The sequence below is a fragment of the Trichomycterus rosablanca genome, chromosome 18 (assembly GCF_030014385.1).
Source record: "Trichomycterus rosablanca isolate fTriRos1 chromosome 18, fTriRos1.hap1, whole genome shotgun sequence".
Classification (NCBI taxonomy): Eukaryota; Metazoa; Chordata; class Actinopteri; order Siluriformes; family Trichomycteridae; genus Trichomycterus; species Trichomycterus rosablanca.
The window spans coordinates 28,854,979-28,881,662 of record NC_086005.1 but is presented as its reverse complement, the minus strand read 5'-3'; the positions used below and the strand labels follow the sequence as shown (position 1 = coordinate 28,881,662).

Here is a 26,684-nt window from a genome sequence, read left to right as displayed (position 1 = left end):
TTCTAATCTATATCATAATATACAGTATATACCTTATGTACATAAATCTGCACATTTTCGTACTTTTTCTACATTTCCTATATTGCACTGTGGTTTCACTTTATACTCTATACTTTATAATTCACTTTAAATTCTTTTTATTATTTATATCTTACAACTGTGACTTATAATCCATACTAGCCTTGCAGTGTTAACTGAAATAACACCTTCATATGTATCACATGTACCATATGTACCCTCAGGTCCTGTTTTGTTGTGTGTTGTCCAAGTGTTGTGGTTATACAGATACTTTTTTGTATATTGTAAATCTCTGTAGTGTGTACTATTACTTACTTTTTGACTTTGATTTATGTAACTTGCTACTGAGGCCTCAATTTCCTTCGGGATTAATAAAGTATCTATCTATCTATCTATCTATCTATCTATCTATCTATCTATCTATCTATCTATCTATCTATCTATCTATCTATCTATCTATCTATCTATCTATCTAATATACATGATTGGTTTAGATATTATTATATTATATTACATTCCTCTAAACAATGTTCCTAATACAGAGGTTTATCATTAAGAAACGCACATTCATTACATATAAAGAGCATTTATTCTAAATATACTAAATAATAATAATAAAATATTATTCTAAATATTATCATGCGCTTTTTTGGACACTTTCATCTCACACACACACACACACACACACACACACACACACACTCTCTCTCTCACACACACACACACACACACACACACACACTCTCTCTCACACACACACACACACACACACACACTCTCTCTCTCACACACACACACACACACACACACACACACACTCTCTCTCTCTCTCTCTCTCTCACACACACACACACACACACACACTCTCTCTCTCTCACACACACACACACACTCTCTCTCTCTCTCTCTCTCTCTCTCTCTCACACACACACGCTCTCTCAGTAATGAGCGGGTGAAGATGGCGGTGAGTGGTGCAGACTCGGTGTTTCAGGTTTGGAAGAGTTTTGATCTGCAGCAGTTTCAGGTCAGATTTACTTTCATTATTTATTTTCTTTATCGGTGTTTTGATGAAACTCAGCAGGCGCGCGACACCTTTTACCTGCGCGCGCGAGTGTGTGTGTGTGTGTGTGTGTGTGTGTGTGTGTGTGTGTGTGTGTGTTTCTCAGAATCTCTAATCGGAACTTCATCAGGTTTTAATAAAAGTTTAATTGTTTAGATCTTTACAAAGATGTGTGTGTGTATATATGTGTGTGTGTGTGTGTGTGTGTGTGTGTGTGTGTTAATTAGTGCTCTTGACATGAGCTGTAATTAGTGATTCATTATAAGTTTATAACATTAACTTCAGACCTGCTAAAACATAAGAACCTCAATAATTAACAATAATCTGACTGATGGGAGTTACTGAACGCTGCATAAAAGGTTGTAAAGGTGCACATGAAGTTCTAACAGGTCCTTCAATGTCCAGTCATTGATAGTTGGTCTTGAAATTGTGTGTGTGTGGTGTGTGTGTGTGTGTGTGTGTGTGTTGGTAACCTGGAGTCCTGGAATGAGAGCATTTGTATCTCATGAGTGTGTGAACCTGCCTACATCACTGATGTCCTTCTGATTGTAAAGCAGCTCCTTTGTTTAGGTTGTGTTCAGATCATTTTTGATGTGTCTAACACAAAACCCCCCAAAAAGTGTAAAAATTCCCGTTGTTAGGCCTCATTCGTCTGCCGTCTCAGTCTCGGGAGGTGGTAATTATCTGTGATTATAGGATTTTTGGGAGTAGTTTGTAGGACCACCGGCGTCGTTCCTCCTCTCATGTGGTCGCTGTGACACAGTGGAACTTTTTTAGGGCTGTGTTTCATTACATTAGTGCTGGTGGTCTCTGCTGGGTGTGAAGTTACACCGGTTGTTGTTTTAATGCTATTTCGTCTGATTAGATGAGCAGTTTGGGTTGAATTTAATAGCCGCCACCCCGTGGATCAAACACTTCTGTAACATTAATGCAAACAAAACAACAGAGAACCTATAGACTGTACAAATAAAAACCCTCTCACTTAGGACACCTGACCACACACTTGTTGGACATCCCAGTTTAAAGATCATGGGTATTGAAATAGCATTTCCAGGTCTTTTTGAGACAAGTCTTTGGAGTGTATATGTGGGAATTTTTGCCTATTTAGTAAAAAATGTGAGGTAGAAGAAAAGATCTGTCTTGCAATCGGTGTTCTAATTCCTAAAAGCATACGAAAGGTTCAGGGCTCTGTGCAGGTCACACACCAGTATCTTCACACCAAATTTGTCAAAGCACATCTTTATGCACCGAGGCACAGTCATTCTGAAAGACCTTCCCTAAAGTGTTGCCACAAAGTTAAAAAGCAAATTATTTATCATTTACGTCATGTATTGTTTTGGCCATTCAGTGTATAAAGCACATGTACGTTCATCACAACGACCCAGTGTGAACGATCATGATGTTCTACAGGAATTTACATCATACACGCGGGATCATCACCACATTTCAGACTGAGATGATCATGTCAGCTCAGCGATTTGAAATTTCTGTATGAAAAGAGCGATTTTAAAAACAAGCTTTTGGTGTGACGTGAAGTTTTTTTTTATTTGTTTGTGTGTGAGAGTGTGTGTGTTTTATTGCTGCTGCTTTAATGTGGACTTCAAATATAAACAGAACAATTGCATCTCTATACATTTCAAACACACACACACACACAAACACATTCCTTGTCAGATCTTTGCCACTTAAGAGCTTCACTAAATCTAATACTCCCTTTGATAAAAACTCCCTCAGATTTCACCAAATTTTACAACCACAAAAATCCCCTGAATAAGCTGCATGTTTGCAAACTGTCTGATATTTCAGTGTTCTTGATCCTCACATGTTGGATATCATGATATAATAGTGGTGTAACGATACTAAATTGAATGAATGTGAAACTCCTAAAACGTGAAACATGAAAACTATCCCTGATCTAATTCTTACATTATCTGGTGCTGTGATTGGTCATTTGTTGCCCTAAATTTGCTGGAATTTAAATGCTAAACAAACATTCATTGCACTTTTCCACTAGTGCACTGTAATAAAAGGTTGATGGCTTTAAATGCTTCAAAAAAATCAATTAAAAGGTTGAGAAGCCCTGTCCTAAAACCTGATTAATATTGCTTAGTGTAATGTTTACTTCTTAAACTTCATCTATGAAGAAATCCAGTTTGCTGCTGCAAATTTGTCATTTAGAACAGAATAGAATCTTTATTGTCACTATACAGAGGTATAATGAAATTTTGCACGGCATCCGTCTGTGAAGCATACTCTTGGTTTTAAGTGTGTGTGTTTGTGTGTGTGTGCTCACAGTCCTTTTTCAGTCCTGTGGTTTGTTCTGTTATAGTTAACAAACAAAAATCTACGAATCTGAGGAGTGAAAACGCTCAGAAAATTAAAATGACTGTTTTCAGGGGACTTTAGAAGTAAACAGTTCTTCTCACTTCAGTCTGGATGGATTCTGTAAGTGGCTGCTGTGAGCTCTAACACTTGATTTGATGATGTTGGAATGAATCGCAGCCTGTGTGTGTGAGTTCAGCGAGACTCCTGACGCCAGCTACGTAAATAACTTTTCATTTAATGTTCAGATGGAAGAGAGGAAGCCGTGTGTGTGTGTGTGTGTGTGTGTGTGTGTGTGTGTGTGTGTGTGTGTGTGTGTGTGTGTGTATGTGTGCGTGCGCGTGCGTGTGTGTGTACGTTAAACACGGTTTATCAGACGTTATCTTCTCAGAGGTGGTTTTGAGGTTTTCCAGTTTCAGTCCTGTATAAAACGTTTCCAAGCGTCCTCTCAGACCTGAACGTGTGAGCTAATGTGTTAATGTTTTTATTGGGTCAGAAAAAGAGAAATCCCACAGCATTATTCATGTCTGTCCACAAACATCTGGAAACACTTTAATACAAACCCTGAGAAAACAGGAGAACGTATTAGTTTTTTAAATTTTATTCTGAGATTTACTGCTCCAGTGCAGAGTGCTGGTTCGATGCTGGTCTGAAACACTGGTTTGTTATTAAATTTCAAGCATTTGGTATTTGATCCATCACAGTATTTAATGCAACATTGTTGACTGATCCAACAGTCAGTATAGGACTAACCGATGTAAAGTTTATGTACAGTGTTATTACTTTGGATTCTCTGATTTGTGTTGAACCAAAATGTTCACAGACTTGAGTTCTTTTGTAAGATCTGCTTGGTCACAAAATATATAGACAGCAGCTTAGATCTTTAACGTGGTGTAGAAAGTTCTACAATGTCGTTAACTTTGTGACATGGACTTCTAATTCCTCGTTACTGAATATTATTGACCGGCCGTTGACTTTGTTCATATAAATAGGGCCGTGTGTATTATAGCAAGAAAGTCTGGAAAGCTCTAGAAAAATTTTGCAAAGCAGGTTGTAGGAACGTCTCTTCTGAGCAATTTCAAGCTTGCTCGACTGTGGACAGTGCCAACTGTGTTCCAGCAGCTTCTTCTTCATTTCAATTCTAAATGTACTTAAAAATTTCACCCCTGACATTCTTAAGTTTTCATTCTGACTTCATTCTGGGAAGACCAGGGACAGGTGTGGCCTAGTGGTTAAGGTACTGGACTAGTAAGCCAAAGGTTCCTGGTTCAAGCACCACAACTACCAGGCTGCCACTGTTGGGCCCCTGAGCAAGGCCCTTAACCCTCAATTGCTTAGACACTATACTGTCACAGTGCTGTAAGTCGCTTTGGATAAAAGCGTCTGCTGAAAATGTAAGACCACTGTTTTATGTACTTTATATTGTATTATCTTTGAGTGCAGTTAAACTAGCCCTCGTTATATGGGCACAGGAGAAGTCGTCAGATGTATAATCTATTTTAATCACTAAAAGGATTATTAAAGTTAAAAGACATTACAGAACTTAGTAAAGAACACCAGTTTATTAGAACTGTATTGAGAGCTGTGTTTTATTCATTCAGTAGCAGAAAAACACCAGTACCAGAAATCACTGAACTTCCAAAACTGTTAATAAATGTATTTTACAGGTCTGTGTGACTTTAATTTAACATGTGGGGAAACTTTAGGTTGAAATGTTGCTGTTTTCTGGATCAGGCTTTAACTGAGAGTGCTCATTTTGCGTAAATTGCTAGTTTTAATGCTAATCGCTAGTTAGCATTTTGGCTAACGGTAGTGCATGCTAAGTGCTGCTCTGTAAACAATGAAGATGGAGCCTCAGTGCTGAGTGAGTTACACTGGTGATGAACCCTGGTGAGGTTCAACAATATCAGTGATGTGTGACATTCCAGACTGTCCCAGTATGCAGGTGTGTGTGTGTGTGTGTGTGTGTGTGTGTGTGTGTGTGTAAGTGTGTAAGTGTGTAAGAGTGTGTGTGTGTCTGGTTTGCGGTTTGCATGTCACTAGCTCCTGTTTCACCAAAGTGGGGAAACAACACACCTACTGCCAAAAACTCTCTTTCACACACACACACACACACACACACACACACACACACACACACACACACACACACACAATGTGAGCGATGTGTAAACCTGAGATTCAGACACACACCCATTGCTAACAGGAGCATAAAATCCATCATACCGACGAGTGATCAAACATGGCACTGTTATAGGATGCCACCTCGCCAACAACCCAGTTTCTCAAACGTTTGTCTCTACATGCTGTTTGTGTGGAGTAAAACAGTCTAGGAGCAACAACAGCTCAGCTGTACAGCTACACGAGCTCTTATAACAGGGCAGTGAGCACTGAAGCATGCAGCATTCTCTTACTACCGAGCTTCAAACTGCCTGGAATAGAAGATTGGAAGCTGGAACATGACTGATATCACCATGTGAATCTTAGTGAATCATACCCACCGCAACCTTTAATAGGATCACATGGTGGTAAAATAGACAATAAATAAATGTTATTCCTGATGTTCTCACTATATTTGCTTCAGGTTTTTCTGTCTGATTTATTTTTTAGACGGTGTAAATATTCACTGTTTAATTTGGGGTGTGATGGTCGAGATGTGAAGGGTAATGAAGGTTCATTAGTGAATCAGAGTGTTTTTCCCCTCAGAATGGGTCAGATTTGATGAAATCACATGAAAATAATGAATAATGAGTGTAATGGAGGTTAATAATCAGCGTGTTTTTCCGAACAGGGCGGTTTCTGTTCCCCCGAAACGTTGAAATGATTTTGTAATGAAGGTCAATTCTCTTGTAATGAATTCAGTCATTAACGCTGATGAAGCAGATTAAACACACCACCGATTTATTCACGTCCACACGGTGACGGTCTGGTGATGATTTCTTTGTGTTCATGTTTTATTTGAACAGCGGTGTTGTTGTATGTAATCACTAACCGTTCCATCCAGAGGGAAATGTGAGATGTTATCAGTCACAGACAGACTGCACTGCTCTGTTTATTGTACACCAGGCTAGGCTAACGCTACGTGGCTAATTGTACCGTGCCTTTAAACGTACCCTGTTCATTCGTTCTGGTGCACAAAGTTTTATTCTTATGGAAATTAGTGCGTCCGCTGTGTCAAGTTTATGAAAAGGAACGTTGTTGGTTAGCCGTAATCAACCCGAAACCAACTTCATAGACATGTCCACCAGCAGCGAGCACAGCGAAGACCCACTATCAATTGCAATTGCTACTGCAACAGCGACTCCTAGTGTCTGGACAAGGCGTCTGGACGAGGCGGTAGAAGAATACTGAAAGTGTAGCATGATCCTCAGTTTGTGCCCAGACTGTGGGTAAGAATCTGAAGCTTTTCTGTGTGAAGATGCAGCCGGTGGCTTTATACATGTCGTAGCAGGCGTGTGTAAGAGCTCGGGCGACAGGCAGGGGTCACCAGAGTGCATAGAGATTCATGAGATTTAATACGTCCAAACTGGGAAATATATCAGGGGTGGATAAAACGTGCAGACCTGTGTTCATGTAGAAAGCGCTTTGTTGAAGCCAGTTCTGAAGTTTAGGGTGCACTTACTTTTTGACAGGGGTGTGATGGGGTGTCTGTGTGTCCTACAGAGAGATCTGGACGCCGTCTTCACCAGTCTTACCAGCACGCAGCACCAGAGCGAAGAATCGAGGCGAAGACTCTTGGACCGGAGCCGGGAGATCGAGGATCAGACGGCACAGGTGATGCGATCTCAAACGCGTAGACCTGACCGTGTGGGTGGTGCACGAGCTCTGGGTTCGATTCTGACCTCGGGGTACTGTGTGGAAGTATCGTCATTATTTTGATGAGGAATCTGGAGGCTCTGCTACAAAGTTTAATGACATTATAGAACCTTCTGCACCAACACATTCATCGTCTACACTGTATGGCCAAAAGTATTTGGACGCCCTGTGTGATCTTTTCAGCTGGAACAGCCGCTCTAATGAGAAGCTTTACAAGACTTTGGTGTCTGTGTATGGGAATTTGTGCCCATTTAGTCAAAAAGATGACAGCATGAAAGCAGCTGTACTCTGTGCAGCTTTTCTAGGTCTTTATAGAGCTCGCTCATGCTGGAACAGCTAAGGCCCTTTCCTAAACTGTTACTGCAAATTCAGAAACACATAATTTCCTTTCTATGATTGATTTATTACACCTGTTAGTGACTTGTGTCTGGAACACAAGAATTCAGTAATTAGAAGGGAGCAGATTTGACAGAGCCGACACGTCTGGACGGTTGGGCGCCTGCAGAACATCGTGTACGTTTTATTTATGGCTGAATTGTTTGCGTGACGTCGACACGTGTTTTGTGTCGTGTGTTATTGTTCCGACTGTTCTCAGGCTGTTCATGTAGTGAAGGATGACGGTGAGATGGAACCTGATATGCTCTCTTGCTCTGAAAGACTCGGACATTATCAGACTCTTACATTCATGTTTTGCATCTTATCAGTCGAACACGGTCAGTACAGACGAGGATGATGTGGGTCTGTACGCAGGCCTCACCGGGGTTTACATCATCGCCTCGTTCGCCAACACGTCAACACACTGCTATCAAACCTGTTTATAACGCTTCTAAGTCAGCGTCACCCTTTCTGATCACCTCCCTCCTCCTCCTCTATTTACTGCTGTGTAAATTCCTTGTTCTGTCTCCAGCGCCGCAGTAAATCACTCGTCCGGTCCTGTTAGAGCTTCTGGGGTCGTGATTTACGTCCCAGCTCAGTCGGTCGTTACTGAGGGAACCGTGCGAGGGGGTTCCGCGCCGTGAACGCTGAACTCTGAATGCCTGAGATCTGAGATCCACGCTCCAGAACGCGCCGACCGAGCGGCCTGGAAATTGACCCTAATCCCAGCCTCAATAGGCACAAATTCCCATACACAGACATACTTCAAAGTCTTGTGAGAAGCTTCTCAGAGGAGCGGCTGCTGTTCTAGCTGAAAACATCACAGAGGTGACTCTATTTATCTCTAATTAATATTTTGATTTGCTCACGGGTCAGGAGTACAAATACTTTTGGCCATAAGTGTATCAGTGCGCTCTCAGTGCAGGTCCCAGGCCCGGATAGAAAGGAGTTTTGGGTCAGTAAGGGCATCCGAGGTACAAAATTTGCTAAATCAAACCTGCAGGCGAGTGATCCGCTGTGGAGACGCGTAACGGGAGCAGCCGGAAGGAATCAGTTAATTTTATTTATTAAAAAGTGACACAAAAAAGGCAGAAATAATTAAAATAAAAAATATTTATACATGGAGTCGAAACAACGGGACTGAACTCTGAAGTACGTTTATTCTGATTGTGTTGTTGCAGGATCTACAGGAACACATCACTCCTCTGCTACAGGGCTTCCAGTCACAGGTGAGAGTTATACATGTACTGTCTTTACGGTCTGTGCAAAAGTTTACACACCCCTGCACCACCCACTTCTTTCTTCTGCTTTCTTTTTCCTCCACTGGCCAGCAGGGGTCACAATTGCAGCCGACGTGAAGAACCTGTTCAATCCCCCCTCCCTCAGACACAGCCGGTCGTGTCAGGGTGTCATGCAGTAACATGCCTGACCGGCTGATAGCATTGCAGGGGATTTGAACCCTGCATCACGGCCTCCCGAGCGCTTCATTATACCCCGCCTAATAGAATCATTAATATTATTACTGCTGTATTTCAGTAGCGGTTTTTGAGTTCGTTCTGCTAACACGCTGATGCCCCTCCACCCCCCACATCTTACAGACTGTGTGTGGCCTCCACAGTGAATTTTGGAGTGTGGTTTGGGACACAGCCGCTTCTGTTTATTTAACATTGCCCTAAATGCAGTTTTAGCCTGACTCAACTTTTCCAGCAGCTTTATAGAGCAACACGGACGAGATTAAAATAAACCGGAGGAATAAAAACAACAAACACGACCAAAATAACCGAAATCTGGAAATACAGACGCACGTGAGGCGGGTTTAGAACGTTTAGGGTCGGGAGTTACAGAATGTGAGGAGTGTTCAGGAGGTTCTGGAGATAAAACCAGCTTGTTTTTCCTGTACGCACTGGTTTTATACTTAGTAAAGTGAGTGTGTGTGTGTGTGTGTGTGTGTGTGTGTGCGCGCGCGCGCAGCATCTCTTAAGTTTAGAATCTGTATTTCAAATCTGGATGTGCCATGTTTGGATGGTGAGGCTCTGAGCCTGGTCAGGGTCTCTGCTCTTTATCCCTGACTCACGGTCTCACACGGCTGATGTTCTATATACACAACAAAGACAAAAGTATGTGGACGCCCCTTCTAATGACTGGATTCATGTGTTTCAGCTACAACACGTAATAACAGGTGCAAGAAATCGATCATATAAAGGAAAAGACATGCTTCTGACTTTGCAGCAACAGTTTAGGGAAGGCTCCCGAGCACAAAGCAGTCTTTTTAAAGACGTGGTTTGGTTTGATGAATTTGCTTTAGAGAAACTGCACAAATCCGACCTCAACCCCACCCATCACTATTGGGATGAATAGGAAGCCTTATTTCATGCCAGGCATCTTCTCACCCAACATCAGTGCCCAACCAAGTAGGTACAAATTCCCAGAACAGTAGAGGCTTGTATAGCAGGAACGAGGTGCCACGTCCTTATTATTGTCCAGGGGTTTCGGAATGGGGTGTCCAGATATTTTTGGCCATATAGTGTAGCATGATAACAGAGGACAGAGCTCATTTTTAAAATCACTCACATGAACATGCAGTGCAGGTGCCCGACGGGCTGATAGCACAGCTGAGATTTGAACCCCAGCGTTGGAGACCTCAGCAGTGGTAAGCTTGCGTGTTCAGTAGCGCCCCCCTCTGTTCATGATTCGTTCTTAAAGTGATTCACTTCTGATTCGCTCTGATTCCTCATTATGACTCTTCGCTCGGGCTGCTTACTGACCACTTTGATTTCTCAATCGATCAAACATGCAGATATTTTGTCGTCCCAATGTAGTCATATCCAACTCCCAACTCACTTCCCAAATGCAATAACAAAAGACTTTTGTTTTACTCGACACTTGTTCTAGGTTTCGACCCGGGTTTTAGACCGGCGTGGTGGGGCAGACAGACTGGGGTGCTGGTGTTGGGGGGGGGGGGGGGGAGTTTATTTAATCCAGCTGTCTGAGCTGATCCAGATGTTTCCAGGCGCAGAAACATCTGGAAATGTTTAATGTTTCTCCCACAGGACTAAAATGTAACTGCTGTTATTGGACGTTTCTGCTCCTGTATAACCACACACACACACACACACACACACACACACACCGCTGTACGGTTGTAGCTCACCCGGACTTCACACCTTCAGGTGACGAGCCGCTGATGATTTTTCTCGGATGGGTGTGGAGGGCGCGGCTCTGATCAGGAAATGCCCGCGGTGGAAGCGTAAACAGTTTTGGAATGATGTTTTCACACCCCGGTGTCGCTTTTGTTTATAATTCATTCACTTTAGTCTCTTAGAAAAAGCAACACGAGAGCAGTTGGACGGGTTTATTTAGTACTCGCGGCCAAACTCCAGATAATAAACACAGGAAGAGACATGTGACATTCTATTCCTGCATTTTCACCTTTTTTGTTTCAATTTAGTCATATCCAGTTCCTTAGTTGTGTCTCCTCTCATGCTCTGGCTGAGGAGGGTCGTACCTAACACACACACTGCTCTCTGTTATTCACCGTCTCTGCAGCGCCTCAGCAGCTATAAAAATGCAATAAAAAGACTTCTGTTTTACTCAACAATTGTTGTAGGTCTCGACCCGGGAAATTTCAGCTATGAGAAATACACACACACTGTTTTATCGGTCATGGATTTTCGGTCCACAGAATTGCATTATGGGATTGATTGCTCTGTTCGAGAAGGCTGAACACAGACTGAATTACTAATGCGCTGTGTTTGGGACACTTCCTACATTCCAGAGCGCCCAAAAAAATCTCCTGCCCCCAAAACGAAGCCCTCCAATTAAAACGCACTAATGGTACAGTGCAGTATGGACCGGGGTTGCCAGATCATCACAAATGTAGCTAAACTTTGTGTGTGTGTGTGTGTGTGTGTGTGTGTGTGTGTGTGTGTGTGTGTGTTGTAGATTACCGCTCTGTATGAAAGATGTAAAGAGTCGGAGGCTGCATTCCTCAGTGTATACAAGAGATTAATCGACGTACCAGGTAACACATACACACACACACACACGCACATTCGTCATTACAGTCATGCTGGAACAGGACTCCCTGTCTGTCTGCATAACCACTCAGTGTATCCCCAAATTACTGCTCTGTAGTGGCCGTGTGTGTGTGTGTGTGTGTGTGTATGTGTGTGTGTGTGTGTGTGTGTGTGTGTGTGTGTGTGTGTGTGTGTGTGTGAGACAGTACGTCGCGTCTGGGAATGTCTGTCTTTATCTGTGAAATCTGGAACGTGTTCATTCCTGTCTGACAGTGTCATCACGTCATTGTTTATGTGACCGTGTGTGTGTGTGTGTGTGTGTGTGTGAGACACTGTGTTTATCTGAATGTTCTGACGGTTACATATAGAGCAGCCAGACGTCCTTTAGATAAAACACACACACACACACACACACACACACACACACAGAGCATTTCCTGTGCGTTTGCCTGCCTGATATAAACACACACACACACAGTCCAGACTCGGTATGGTTTAGGTTCACGTCCCCTCAGCAGCAGCGGTTCTGATGAGCGTCTCTGTGTCCCGTGACCCTCAGACCCGGCGGGCGCTCTGGAGGCGGCGCAGCATCTACAGCTCGCCGTGATGAAGATGCCGGAGGCGGAGACGGACAATCAGAACCTGAGAGAGAAGCTGCAGGAGGCTGAGAGAGGGGGGGTGGAGGTCACGGCTCACGGTACGACACCCCCAAAACCACACGCCCTTTTACATCACGCATCAGGAATCGAACCCTGATTAATAACTGCTGATGATTCTCCTCACCTCTCTGTCCTGTAGAGCTTCTGATTAAAGCTCTGAGAGAAAAGCTGCAGCGTTACGAGCGTTTAATTCAGCGCCGGGGTGAGAGGAAGGACGCAGATGAAGAAGAGGAGGAACGGTGAGATAAACACATTAGGGATTCACCCTCACAATCAGAGAGTGTTGTATATTCCGGCTGATCTGTGGTTACGTCTGGAGTTTTGGAACCTTTGTGGTTTTACCTGCTTCATAAATTCATTCATTCATCGTCTGTTTTAACCCCACTCTGGTCAGGGTCACAGTGGGTCTGATTCATTGGGCGAAAGGGAGGAACAGGTCACTCTGTACAGGTCGCTGGTCCATCACACACACTGAGGGTCATTTTTAGTAGCTCTAGTTGTCCTGACTGAATGTCTTCGGACTGTAGGAGGAAACCCACACAGACACAGAGAACATGGAATTCCCTGCCCCATTTGGGAATCGAACCCAGAACCTTCTTGCTAAGAGGCAACAGTGCTACCCAAAAATATGGAATAATAAACCACTGCAGCATATAAAACACTAAACCCATTTACATGATTTCATCCAGCGGACCACAAATCCCAGCAGTCATGTGACAAAGCTCAGTTGGTGCATGCCCTTCTTACAGGTGTCTATAAACTTTTGACTTATTGTGTCAGTTTGTTTATTTCTCTGCGTGATCAGTGAATATCGGTGCAGATGTTGGTGTGTGATAACCGTCGTTCTCTTTGTAGGGCGGGTGAGACTGAAGCCATGAAGACAGACAAAGCGAGAGCCAATCAGGTGAGAGCTTTAGAACCTCACACCTCACACAATGAGAGTCATTTATTAACAGTCGTAACAAGTGGAGTCGAATCAACAGCATTAGGCAACTAACAGAGTTCCATTAGGGCCTTATAGCGGGTCATGAAACTGCCGATGCATCAGTTACAGAAAGCTACTCCTGACCCGGCAGATCTGTGTGTGTGTGTGTGTGTGTGTGGGTGTGTGTGTAGGATCTGGAGGGGGAGCTTGTTGCTAAGCAGCGAGAGCTGGAACGTCTGATGGAGGACGCACAGAAACTTCAGACCAACCTGACCGAGCTCACAAAGTCATCGACCAATCAGATCAGAGAGTTACAGCAACAGCTCGACTCTAAACACACACTGCTGGAGGTGCGACGTTCACACACACACACACACACACTCACTCACACACACACACACACACACACACACACCTATTGCAGTAGGTTGGTTGGGTATATAATGAAGCTCTAGATAGGGGGTGTCATTACATGCTGTGGTGGATTGTGGGACGTGCGCACCCTGTGGTGAACGATGCAGCTCTGACGGGCTCAGAAGTGAGAGTGTGATGAGAATGTGATGAGAATGTGATGAGACATGATGAGAATGTGAAGAGACGTGATGAGAATGTGATGAGAATGTGATGGGAGTGTGAAGAGAATGTGATGATCAGACATGAGAGTGATGATAATGTGATGATAATGTGATGAGATGTGATGAGAATGTGGTGAGAATATAATCAGAAGTGAGAATGTGATGATCAGACATGAGAGTGTGATGAGAATGTGATGGGAGTGTGAAGAGAATGTGATGATCAGACATGAGAGTGTGGTGATAATGTGATGAGACGTGATGATAATGTGGTGAGAATATAATCAGAAGTGAGAATGTGATGAGAATGTGATGAGAATGTGATGATCAGACATGAGAGTGTGATGAGAATGTGATGATAATGTGATGAGACGTGATGAGAATGTGGTGAGCATATAATCAGAAGTGAGAATGTGATGAGAATGTGATGATCAGACATGAGTGTGATGAGAATGTGATGGGAGTGTGAAGAGAATGTGATGATCAGACATGAGAGTGTGATGATAATGTGATGAGACGTGATGAGAATGTGGTGAGAATATAATCAGAAGTGAGAATGTGATGAGAATGTGATGAGAATGTAATGAGAATGTGATGATCAGACATGAGAGTGTGATGAGAATGTGATGGGAGTGTGAAGAGAATGTGATGATCAGACATGTGAGTGTGATGAGAGTGTGATGAGAATGTGATGGGAGTGTGATGTTTTTTCTTCTCTGTAGGAACTTGAGGAGAAACTTGAGGCTCAGAGAGATTACGAGGAGATAAAGAGAGAACTCAGGTGAGACGAGTGAGTCCTCGAACCGGGAGATAAAAGAATAAACAGTTTAAGTTGTATGTTACTAACCACACCCCTTCTAACCACACCCAGACTAACCACACCTATAATAACCACTTCCATACTAACCCCTCCTATACTAACCACACCCTTTGTAACCTGTCCCTTATTAAACTATCATACTAACCACACCCGTACTAACCACTCTCATACTAATCACACCCCTTTTAACCACACCCATACTTACTACTCTTATTCTAATCACACCCATACTAACCAGTCCTATACTACCTGTACCCATACTTATCACCCCTGTACAAAATCTTAACATACTAAACCCTTACTAAATAAATAGTGAATATAGTTAGTAACCCCAGTGGTGTACCCCCAGTACTGTGGTGTGGTAGTGAGGGATTGTGGATTGAGACACAGACCGTGCTCATGTCACGTATAAATCGTTTATAAACTTTATAATATTTTATTTGCTCTTGGGATCTGAACTAACAATCAGATGTAGAAGAACAGTCAGTACAGGACACAGGGATTATCGTTCGTACGGCTGTTATCAGAACAGGAACACACCCGTACAGAACACGGGACCGAGGGAAGAAGGAACGCCGTTGATTTTAATCTGAATATGTTCGAGTCCGGCGGATGAATCTGAGCGCCGCTGAATGTGGGTGGTGTTCGGTCTAAATTTGGAACTTCCAGCCTGTCGGGACACATTCCGCTCTAACGAAGGGAAGAATAAAATCTTCTTTTTAACACCTCAGTCTGATGAACGAGGCTGCACGTGTCTCATTCTGACCGGCGTGCAGTCCGGCGTGCGGTCCAGATTTATAAAATCATCATCCACATTCACGTTAACATCCTGCTGGACTCTGGAGCGAGGGGGATCATTAAGGAACCTGTGCTGCTCACACTGTACCAACGGCTCCACAGTGCCCCCCCCACCCATGATGCTCTATATGACCAAAATTATGTGGACACCTGACGTGAGCTTCTTATTCCAAACCCATGTGATTTATTTATATGGGCTCACGTGTCCCTCATTCACGGCTGTGGGGGTCTAAGAAAGCTTTCCACAAGATTCTGGAGAGTGTTTGAGGGGAAATTTGTGCCCAAGGTCAAGGTACTCAAGGTTGACTTTCCAATTCATCCCAAAGTCAGAGCTCAGTGCAGACTAGTGCAGCTCCATCACACCGAACTCAAACATCAAAACCTCAAATGTCTTAATAGATCACACTTTGTGCACAGAAAAGGACCTTCCCTAAACTGTTGCTGAACAGATAGATGTGTCCTAAACACCTCCCACATATAAGATGGTTGGATTAAAGAGAGTTTAATCAGTGTGAACTCACATTTACATCACTGGTGTGGAACGTTTGTTCCTAACTTTGTGAGAACGCTGAGATAACGTTCCACCTGGAACCTGTGATTTATATTATTATGTTCTGGTTGAGCTGCTTGATTTTATATATATATATATTGAGGCGACACGGTGGCTAAGTGGGTAGCACTGTCGCCTCACAGCAAGAAGGTCCTGGGTTCGATCCCAGTTCGATCACGATCCGGGTCCTTTCTGTGTGGAGTTTGCATGTTCTCCCCGTGTCTCCGGTTTCCTCCCACAGTCCAAAAACATGCAGTCAGGTTAATTGGAGACACTGAATTGTCCTATAGGTGCCCGGGCCTCTAGGATGCATAAACCAGTGCACTGTAGTGCAGGTCCCAAGCCCGGATAAATAGGGAGGGTCGTGTCAGGAAGGGCATCCGGCGTAAATCGATACTGTGCCAAATCAATAATACGGATTACAACCTGCCGGCGACCCCTAACGGGAGCAGCCGAGGAAATAGATAGATAGAGATATATACATTTCAAGCAAAAACAGATTATTATTAGAAAATACACGAGTAAAATCTTTTAATAATAAAATTCTTTCTTTTTCTCTTGTTAGTGTTGTGAAATCCCGAGAACTCGGTTCCTCCGAGCGTCCGAGGGTGAAGGTAAGCTTCTGAGATGTTTAACATCAAACCTGTAGAGCAGCGGTTCTCAACCAGGGGGCGTCAGTGAGCCTAGATCAGGGTCCCGATGCATCTGATTGGGAAAATCAGGTGATGGGACGGGACACCTACTGTGGCCTCTTCTGATGTTATAAATCTAATTTAAAGCACCCATAGTCTGTGGTGAGTCTTTAAGAATGGACACGTATTTGATTCTGATTCAGTTGTTGATGCAGATCACACTGAAGTGATCCAGGTGATGAAGCTCCTACCATCCGCTCACCAGAACTAAACCCACGACATCAACCAACATCAGAAAACACCAAGATTTACACCTTCATCATGGATTCTCTGAATTTTACATGAGCAAGAACACAAACCCTTTTATCATCCTCACTGAGAGAGTAAGAATAAGATCATAACCCACGTCAAGGGGTCCCGGAAATGTTTTTTTCAAACACAGGGAGGTCTAAGAGTAAAAAGGTTGAGAAGCGCCGCTGTAGAGGATTTATGGCTCTTAATAATCGATGATAATGAGTATAAACCGTCCTGATTTATAATCCTGCAGGTCTCACCGAACCCACAGGAACCGTCCGATTCAGGGAAGGAGGATCGCCATGGAGACGACGCCCAGAATCCGCTGGTCATTAGAGACGTGAGCGGTGAGTAGTGATGGGCGATGCGGCGGTCTAACGTGCTATCGTGCCACTATGGAGTGTTGGAACTTGCAGGTTCAAGGGAGAGCAGGTTGGGCGTGGTCTCTTTTCACTGTGAGTAAGGGGGGGGTCCTCATATGGGGCTTAGCGTGTCTCTCCATACACTATGCGGCTTTGTGTGGATAACCAACACTGACGGGTGATAGGAAGCGGCACAGATTGAAAACATGTCAGAGGTGGAGTGTGGTGTTCTGGCTGTCCAGATCAGCCTCGCAATCAGGAATTGGATATGACTAAATTGGGACATAATGGGGGGGGGGGGGGGGGGTATAGGAAAAACTCGTGTGTAAACTTGTGTGCATGACCTCTCAATTCCGCGTTTTTGATTATGATTAACTACAGCGGCTGACTTCTCTGTGCTCATATAATTAGTGGCACCAAATTAATCATTAAGCTGCTGTCTTTATATTTTTGTACATTTAGTCATATCTGATTCCCCGATGGTATTTCACCTCTACTTGTAGGGTGCAGACCTCCAGTCCTGACCGGGGAGGGTCGTGACACTTACAGAGACCACTTCTTTTCACCTGCATTAGGCAGGTTCATATGGAGATCTGAATAGCGCACAGATTAAAGAGTCATTCCATTATCCCCCGTCTCTGTGCAGCACCATTAATCAGCCAGTAGAGGGCGTAACTGCAGCACTTGTAAGGGAATCCCTACAGCCCTCAGTTCTAATAATGATTTCCATCATGTAGTGCATTTTGGGTAATGTAGTTCTATATGAATCTGTCCAGTAGGATCAGTGGAGGTTCGTCACAGCCTTCCGGCCACACCCACCCCACCCTCTGTACCCAGCAGCGTTTTGAACGTCCACCGTCCTTTACTCTCCTCCGCTGAAGCGTCGTCAGCTCGGCCGTTTCCTCTCAGCTTCTTCACGCCCAGCGTCGGCGCCACTTTTCCTCCGGCCGTTCACTCGCTCCTCCAGCGGCAGCTCGCGCAAAACCTCTACGCCAAGACGGCGAGCGAGGACGGACCCGAACCGGACCCGGAGGTGGAACCGGATACGTCGGAGATCGCCCGGCGGGTGAAGGAGCAGCTGATGAAGCACAACATCGGGCAGCGGGTGTTCGGGCATTACGTCCTGGGTCTGTCTCAGGGGTCCGTCAGCGAGATCCTCTCACGCCCCAAACCCTGGAGCAAACTCACTGTGCGCGGCAAAGAGCCCTTCCACAAGATGAGGCACTTCCTGTCTGATGAGCAGAACATCCTGGTACTGAGGAGCATCCAGGGTCAGCAGAGAGGTAACCGCTCAGAATTCAGATTAAAGTGATTAATAGGATGAAGTGAATCGTCACAGAACTCGGAGACCGACCACGCCCTCTCTCTCTCCGTCTGTCAGGTACCATCACCACCAGGGTCCGGGCCCCTGAAACCAGCCTGGACCAAACCAGGTCCACACTGTGTCCCACCACAGAGCTGCAGCTTCATAAAGGTGAGTCTACTGTCCGACACCGGGAACCACGAAGCTTCAGCCACACCCCTCCCCGCCTTCAGACATAGCCAGTCATGTCCGTTTAGACGCCCCATCCCTTAATAACACAGCTGAGATTCCAACCCTGGTTTCAGGTGGTGAGCTAGCGTGATAGACCGCAGCTACACCCAAGCGAAGAGCTGATGGATCAAAATGGACGGTCGGACGACAAAAGCAAACGATCACGTCAGGGTTCCTGCTGTTTACACCGAATTCTGATCCTACCATCCCAGCACAAACTCAAGATTCATCCAAACCAGTGATATTTCAGTCCAGTTTTGGTGAATCTGTGGTTCCTGTTTTCGGCCGCTGGAAGCAGAACCAGATTTGGTCCTCTGCTGTTGTAGCCCGACTGTCTCAAGGTTCTGTGTTTTTAGGTGTTTTTTGGTTAGCATGGGTTGTAAGTATTGCTTACCTGACGCTGTAGCCTCGACCCAGACTTGGACCGCTCGATTTGGTGTTGTTTTGGCTGTATGCTTTGGGTCACTGATGTGCTGAAAGGTGGAGTTTCTTTACAGACATTTCTGTATTTGGCTATGTTCGTCTGTTTCTGGTTGCTGGTTCAAGTCCCACTCCTGCCAAGCTGCCAGATTTTGGCCCTTGAGCAAGGCCCCTAACCCTTAATCAGTCACAGAGTTGCTTTGGATAAAAGTGTCTGTAGTAAAGGTGTGTATATGGTGTGTAGTTGTGTGTAGTTGTGTGTAGTTGTGTGGATGGTGTGTATATGGTGTGTAGTTGTGTGTAGTTGTGTGGATGGTGTGTATATGGTGTGTAGTTGTGTGGATGGTGTGTATATGGTGTACGTGCATATGTATTGTGTGTAGTAGTGTGTATGAGGTATGTGTGTGATGTGTATGGTGTGTGTCTGTTCGTCTCAGTTCTTACTGAGAAACGCCCCCATACCATGATGCTTCCACCACCACGTTTCACATGAAGGATGGTTTTACCCAGATGGAAGAGTTTTAGCGAGAGTTCTTACAGGTTCTGTCTCCTCGTGTTCCTCAGATGATAACGTCTCCCTCGCTCCGGAGGTTCCCCAAGGTTCAACGGTGCCCTGGGGAGAGCGGTGGTGGAGAACAGAACCCTCCGATCGACACGAGGATCCTCAGGAGGACGATACAGAGGTAACCGCACAGTTTATTTACCTATAATCTATCGTTTATTTAAGAGTGCGCTGGATGGGTTTATCGGCAGTAGTGAGGTTATTATGAGCACAGTGTTCAGTCAGTAGTGTGTGGTTTGAGACACAGCCTCTGAGCTCGTCAGCTGAAGCAGCGCCTCACTGCGTTTCAGTGCACGTGTTGGGATTTCAGTTATTTTAGGGAACGTTTCACTCTCAAGCATGTGAGTAGGAAGGTGCATGCTAGTCTGAGGCTCTCCTTGGGCAGCAGCAGAGGAAGTTACATTCAGGGTAATAGTCTGAGGTTTTTGTTTACTGTGGGGTTTTTTCTTTGGCCTCCTAACTGATCATGGTCGACTTCAGCTGGTGATGTCTCTGTGTCCATATAACTAGGCCTGGTTGATTGTGGAACAGTGGTCTCTTGCCAAGAGTGAGACGAAAACCCAGATTGTTTACTTATTCTCGGAGGAATTTAGTTCGGATGGTGAGATGCCAACCACAAAAATCTTTCATGACTTTAGGCGACACTGTTCACAGTCAAGCAAGCTTTACTCTGCTGTTAAAACTCAGCTGAAGTTTGCTGCTGATCACATAAGCAAACAATGAGAACGGCGAGATTTAAAAAGCGTGGTTTAATAATTCAGTCACAGAAAAAAACATACAAAATTTTATTAAAAAAATCAAGTCACAAAATTCTGATTGTTTTTGTTTCTCCTGGTTGATCCGATTCTGACCTTCGTCCTGCAGAAAGCTCCGGCGTCCGTGACCTCTGTCTGCTCTCTGGATTACTGGAGGAACCGGTCACGTCCCGAATCTCCGTGTTACAGAACCTCAGAACACAGCCTGCAGATTCCCCCCGGGATGGAGACGCTTCCCAGCAGCCCCGTACCTCGTTCTTCATCCTCTTCCTGTTCCTCATCCTCCTCCGTCAGAGCTCCGGTGACGGCGCTGACCCCGGAGCAGTACGAGCGCTTTCAGTACCGGGACGTGGACACGCTGGAGCTGACCCGCCGGGTCAAAGAGAAACTCGCCAAGAGCGGCGTCTGCCAGAGAGTCTTCGGAGAAAAGGTACCGAAAATCCTGGGGAAGAACCCCCGGATATACTGCGTACATATATCCAACCTAATCATGTGTGTGTGATGTGTGTGTATTTATAATGTGTGTGTGTGTATGATGTGTGTGTGTGTGTATTTATAATGTGTGTGTGTGTATATATAATGTGTGTGTGTATATGATGTGTGTGTATGATGTGTGTGTATTTATAATGTGTGTGTGTGTGTGTATATGATGTGTGTGTGTGTGTGTATTTATAATGTGTGTGTGTGATGTGTGTGTATTTATAATGTGTGTGTGTGTATATGATGTGTGTGTGTATATGATGTGTGTGTATGAATGATGTGTGTGTGCATGAATGATGTGTGTGTATATGATGTGTGTGTATGATGTGTGTGTGTATATGATGTGTGTGTATGATGTGTGTGTATGAATGATGTGTGTGTGTGTGTGTATTTATAATGTGTGTGTGTATATGATGTGTGTGTGTGTGTTTATAATGTGTGTGTGTATATGATGTGTGTGTATGATGTGTGTGTATTTATAATGTGTGTGTGTGTGTATATGATGTGTGTGTGTGTGTGTATTTATAATGTGTGTGTGATGTGTGTGTATTTATAATGTGTGTGTGTGTATATAATGTGTGTGTGTGTGTTTATAATGTGTGTGTGTATATGATGTGTGTGTATGATGTGTGTGTATGAATGATGTGTGTATATGATGTGTGTGTATGATGTGTGTGTGTATATGATGTGTGTGTATGATGTGTGTGTATGAATGATGTGTGTGTGTGTGTATTTATAATGTGTGTGTGTATGTGATGTGTGTGTGTGTGTATTTATAATGTGTGTGTGTGTATATGATGTGTGTGTATGATGTGTGTGTATGAATGATGTGTGTGTGTGTATTTATAATGTGTGTGTGTGTATATGATGTGTGTGTATGATGTGTGTGTATGAATGATGTGTGTGTATTTATAATGTGTGTGTGTGTATATGATGTGTGTGTGTGTGTATTTATAATGTGTGTGTGTGTATATGATGTGTGTGTATGATGTGTGTGTATGAATGATGTGTGTGTATTTATAATGTGTGTGTGTGTATATGATGTGTGTGTGTGTGTATTTATAATGTGTGTGTGTGTATATGATGTGTGTGTATGATGTGTGTGTATGAATGATGTGTGTGTATTTATAATGTGTGTGTGTGTATATGATGTGTGTGTGTGTGTATTTATAATGTGTGTGTGTGTATATGATGTGTGTGTATGATGTGTGTGTATGAATGATGTGTGTGTATTTATAATGTGTGTGTGTGTATATGATGTGTGTGTGTGTGTATTTATAATGTGTGTGTGTGTGTATTTATAATGTGTGTGTGTGTATATGATGTGTGTGTATGATGTGTGTGTATGAATGATGTGTGTGTGTTTATAATGTGTGTGTGATGCATGGGGGTGAATACAATGTGTGTGTGTATATGATGTGTGTGTATATAATGTGTGTGTGCAGGTGTTGGGCGTATCTCAGGGCAGTGTGAGTGAGTGTGTATATAATGTGTGTGTGTGTGTGTGTGTGTGTGTGTGTGTGTGTGTGTGTGTGTGCAGGTGTTGGGCGTGTCTCAGGGCAGTGTGAGCGAGCTGCTCTCTCGGCCGAAGCCGTGGAACAAACTCACTCAGAAGGGCAGAGAACCGTTTATACGCATGAAGCTGTGGATCAGCGGAGAACTGCAGGAGGATACGCCGGGTAACACACACACACACACACACACACTCACACACACGCGCACACACGCGCACACACACACACTCACACACACACTCACACACACACCGATCCGAGCACCGGCTTCATACCCGATAACGTTTATTTATTTATCTCTGTCTCGGCAGAGTCGGTTTTAAAAACCCAGACGCACTGTAGCCCCGCCCCTCCATCACCCGCCGGCGCGTCCCAGGATCGTCAGGAAGAGGCGGAGCCTGACACGCATCCCGCCGCGGTAAACGCCCAGGATACGGTGTGTGCATCGCCTGAGCTGGACACCTACGGCATCAGCAGGAGGGTCAAAGAGGTGCTGACGGACAACAACCTGAGTGAGTGACACCCGGGGGCATGTTGTTTCATGTGACAGCGGGCGTGGCTCCTCATATTGCGCACAGAGAGTTGGTTACCGTCGCCTCTGTGCAGCGCCATCGATCAGCCAGCAGAGGGCGTCAATGCTGCAGTTATGAGGAATCCCCGGGGATTCCTCATAACTGCAGCATTGACGCCCTCTGCTGGCTGATCGATGGCGCTGCACAGAGACCCGTGTAGGCGCCCAGCTGGCCGATAGCAGAGCTGAGTGTGTGTGTGTGTGTGTGTGTGTGTGTGTGCAGGTCAGCGTCTGTTCGGCGAGAGTGTTCTGGGTCTGACTCAGGGTTCCGTATCGGACCTGCTGGCGCGACCCAAACCGTGGCACAAGCTGAGCGTGAAGGGCCGGGAGCCGTTCGTCAGGATGCAGCTGTGGCTGAACGACCCGAACAACGTCAGCAAGCTGATCGAAAACAAGCACGCCCAGAAAAAAGGTACCGGGGGTCGCCCTACACGCCCCATCCCAGAACACTAACATCCACGGGGGTAATACTGTGTGTGTGTGTGTGTGTGTGTGCGCTCTCCAGTGTATCTGAAGCGGCGGCGTAACCCGGTGTGTGACGCTCCCGTGTCTGAGATCGCACCGCTTGGGGCAGAATTCGGGCAGAACGACGCCCCTCAGGTGAAGAAGGTTCGAATTCTGCTCACGGCGAAGGAGAAAGAAACCCTGAAGAAGGTTTACGATGAGGAACCGTATCCATCGCCGGGAACCATCGAGGAACTCTCACACCGGCTCAACCTCAAACCCAGTACCATCATCAACTGGTTCCACAACTACAGGTACACACACAGGAGAGCGTCCCAGTGCTGCAACAGTGACACCTACTGTCCTGTTTAGGTACTGTTACAGTCGTGAGGTCGTGCTTATGTGCTAAAACTGTATAAATCCGCTACTGGTGGGGGAAAAGAAGTGGCTGATGGCTTCACACATGTCGAGAAGAGTGTAAAGGTCTGTAGGTTCATCGTGCAACCAGCAGAGGTCGCCAGAGTGCACAGGGGAATTAAGAGTAAAAACCAAGAAATGCGCTGTGCAGCCAAAAGTATTTGGACGCCTGACCGTCAGCTTGTCCAGTTAAATAGTGTTAAAATAGAGCGACACACGGCCGATCTTTTGAGAAGCTTCTCACGTCTCGTTGGAAGATGTCTGTGGGAATTTGTGCCCGTTCAGTTAAAAGTGTCCGGTTGTGACAGGCCTGGTTCTACTGAAAAACACCCCCAACCACGCTCAGACTGAACCAGTTACGTCTGTGTAGATGCCCGACTGGCCGACGGCACCTCTGAGATTCAAACCCATACCACATATAGACCATAATAGACCCCTGCGCCACCCGACTGCCCGGCCTGACCGGTCGATAGCTCTGCAGAGGATTCGAACCCCAGATCCCAGTGGTAGTGAACTAGTGTGATGTACCGCCACGCCCCTGTAGCGCCTGTAATATTCCGATTCATCATGATCCTGCTTTTATTTTATCATTTCAGTCACGACGGCCAGTTTAATAAAAATAAACAAGAAGAATCAGAGAAATTAAAATGAGCAATTTAATTCACATCAAATAAATCTTAGGTTGAGAGTTTGTGTGATGTTTAGGCACAATCCACCTACCGCATGTGCACACATTCAACCTGATACAAGAATTAATTATAAATAATTATATTTATGATTTTATTAAACGATATTGGTGCAGTTCTGGAGCTTTTGTCTCCAAAACTCCAAAACAAAATATTAATAGAAGATTTAAAGATCAGACGTGATTTTACTGCTCTGTATTTACATTAAATCACCAGAAGTATACGGACACCTTGAGCTTGTTGGATATTCCATTCTAACCCCTTCATTACTGCTATAACAGCCTTTACTCCTCTGGAAGGGCTAATAATAGAACGCCGCGCCACCTGAGTGCCTGCTGACTAAGATTCAGAACTAAATTAATCTAAGTGTAAGGACGGGGGTCTGAATTTGATGATGGTGTTTGTATCGTCCTGTATTGTTTACAGGAGCCGTTTGCTTAGCAGGTCAAACAACCAAGAAAGTACAAACGGATAAAAACGGCCCAAGTTTATTTCAGGACTTTAAATTAAGATTTGTGTCTTAATTCCAAACTGAACTGTAATAACTGTAATGTTTGTCGCTGCAGGTCTCGGGTTCGGCGTGAGCTCTTCGTGGAGGAGGTTCAGGCGGCCGAACCCGGCGGAGTCACCGAGGGATCCGTCACTGACTCTCAGGACCGTGAGGAGATCGTGGACTCGTCGGTCATCGTTCCAGAAGCGTCCGGGGAGAACAACCTGCGGCGGAGGAAAGCGGCGAACCTCAACGACATCATCCACCGCCTGGAGAGAGCCGTCAATCGGGACGAAACCAACGAGGGAGATTTGTGACGGTTCCCGAAAAAACCAAGGTGCACGGCGGAGAACCGGACTCATTTAATCTGGTTTAGGGTCAGGATTAAGATTTAGGTCCTGAGTTTTTACATTCAGGGAAGCGTTTGGGTTTTATCACACGACCTGATCAACATGAACTAGAAAAAATATTTGTAAAAAATGAGCTAGAAATGTAAAATAAACGAATATGACGTTATTCGGGGGTCGTTGGGTTTAATGAGTGCAGGATAAGAAGTGGCTGGACTACAGGGCATTCAGGTCTGGGTTTTTAATATTTATTTTTTATTATTCATATAAATTAAAGTTATTACTATTATTATTATTCTTAATATTATTATTACATAAATTATTATTGTTATTACTTCTCGTCCCTTTGTTCTTTTGGAACTGTGGTACAGTGTTTCTGTAGAAACTTTAAGGTGCTGCTTGACTTTAACGGTATCGGTTCGAGAGAGCAGCTGCTGAAATCAGACCCGACTGTAACTGTGGGGAGTTTTTACTTTTACTGTTATTAATAAATTCTTTTAGTTTTTATTCAGATCCAGGAAACGGAGCAACAGCTTTTATTATGAAATTGTTTATAATTCTGATGTATTTGAATAAGTTATTATTTTGTACAGATGTGTACAGATGTTTAGGTGTAAAATGTTAAAACAACCTCAGGACAAACGAAACAATAAATAATACGTGTTTATTATTAAAGAACTGATTCATACAAAATCACACATTGTTTATTAATAACATAATGAGGCGCCCAGGTGGCGCAGCGGGATATTCTGCTAGCACACTAACGCCGAGATTCTGAACTCATCGGTTCGACTGGGTGCCATCTAGCGGGCATAACTGGCAGTGCCTGCAGCAGATAGTAATTGGCCACCGTATCTGCAGGGTGGGGGCCGGACGATGTGTGTGTGTGTGTGTGGGCGGGTCTTCATACTCTGTGTAAGGACCCTGATTGGTGGAAGAGATGCAGGGGTGAGAAGAGGAGGCTGTACACGTGTTGGAGGATGTGTGTACAGTGACGTGCTCTCCTCGGACGCAATCTTGTATCTCTGGGCAGCGGAAGACAAAAATTGAGTCGCTAAATCGGGAGGAAAAATCAAATATACTGATAATATTCATAATTACTGATGTTTTTTTTTACTCTGTGGCTCTAAATAATGAATCTCAGGTTTAAACTTCAGCAAAAAAAATATTTAAACATTTTATCCAGTTTGTATAAAGACGTTTCATTTTATTTTTATCTGTTTTTGATCTTTTTATCTGATATTA

The 26,684-nt window shown here is 44.4% G+C and overlaps 1 protein-coding gene across 1 annotated transcript; it reads left to right on the top strand.

The window, feature by feature from the left end:
• The first annotated feature begins 976 nt into the window (after positions 1-976).
• LOC134332246 (homeobox protein cut-like 1) lies at positions 977-25,569 on the top strand. The gene is made up of 20 exons (XM_063013807.1): positions 977-1,042; positions 7,064-7,174; positions 8,773-8,820; positions 11,534-11,612; positions 12,167-12,304; positions 12,406-12,505; positions 13,122-13,170; positions 13,383-13,541; positions 14,486-14,544; positions 16,497-16,545; positions 17,111-17,204; positions 17,999-18,502; positions 18,601-18,693; positions 19,738-19,856; positions 20,600-20,920; positions 22,511-22,649; positions 22,796-22,996; positions 23,279-23,467; positions 23,561-23,813; positions 25,169-25,569. Exons 1-20 carry the CDS (start codon positions 977-979, stop codon positions 25,407-25,409), a joined length of 3,012 nt encoding a protein of 1,003 aa, XP_062869877.1. The 3' UTR covers positions 25,410-25,569.
• The last annotated feature ends 1,115 nt before the right edge of the window (positions 25,570-26,684 follow it).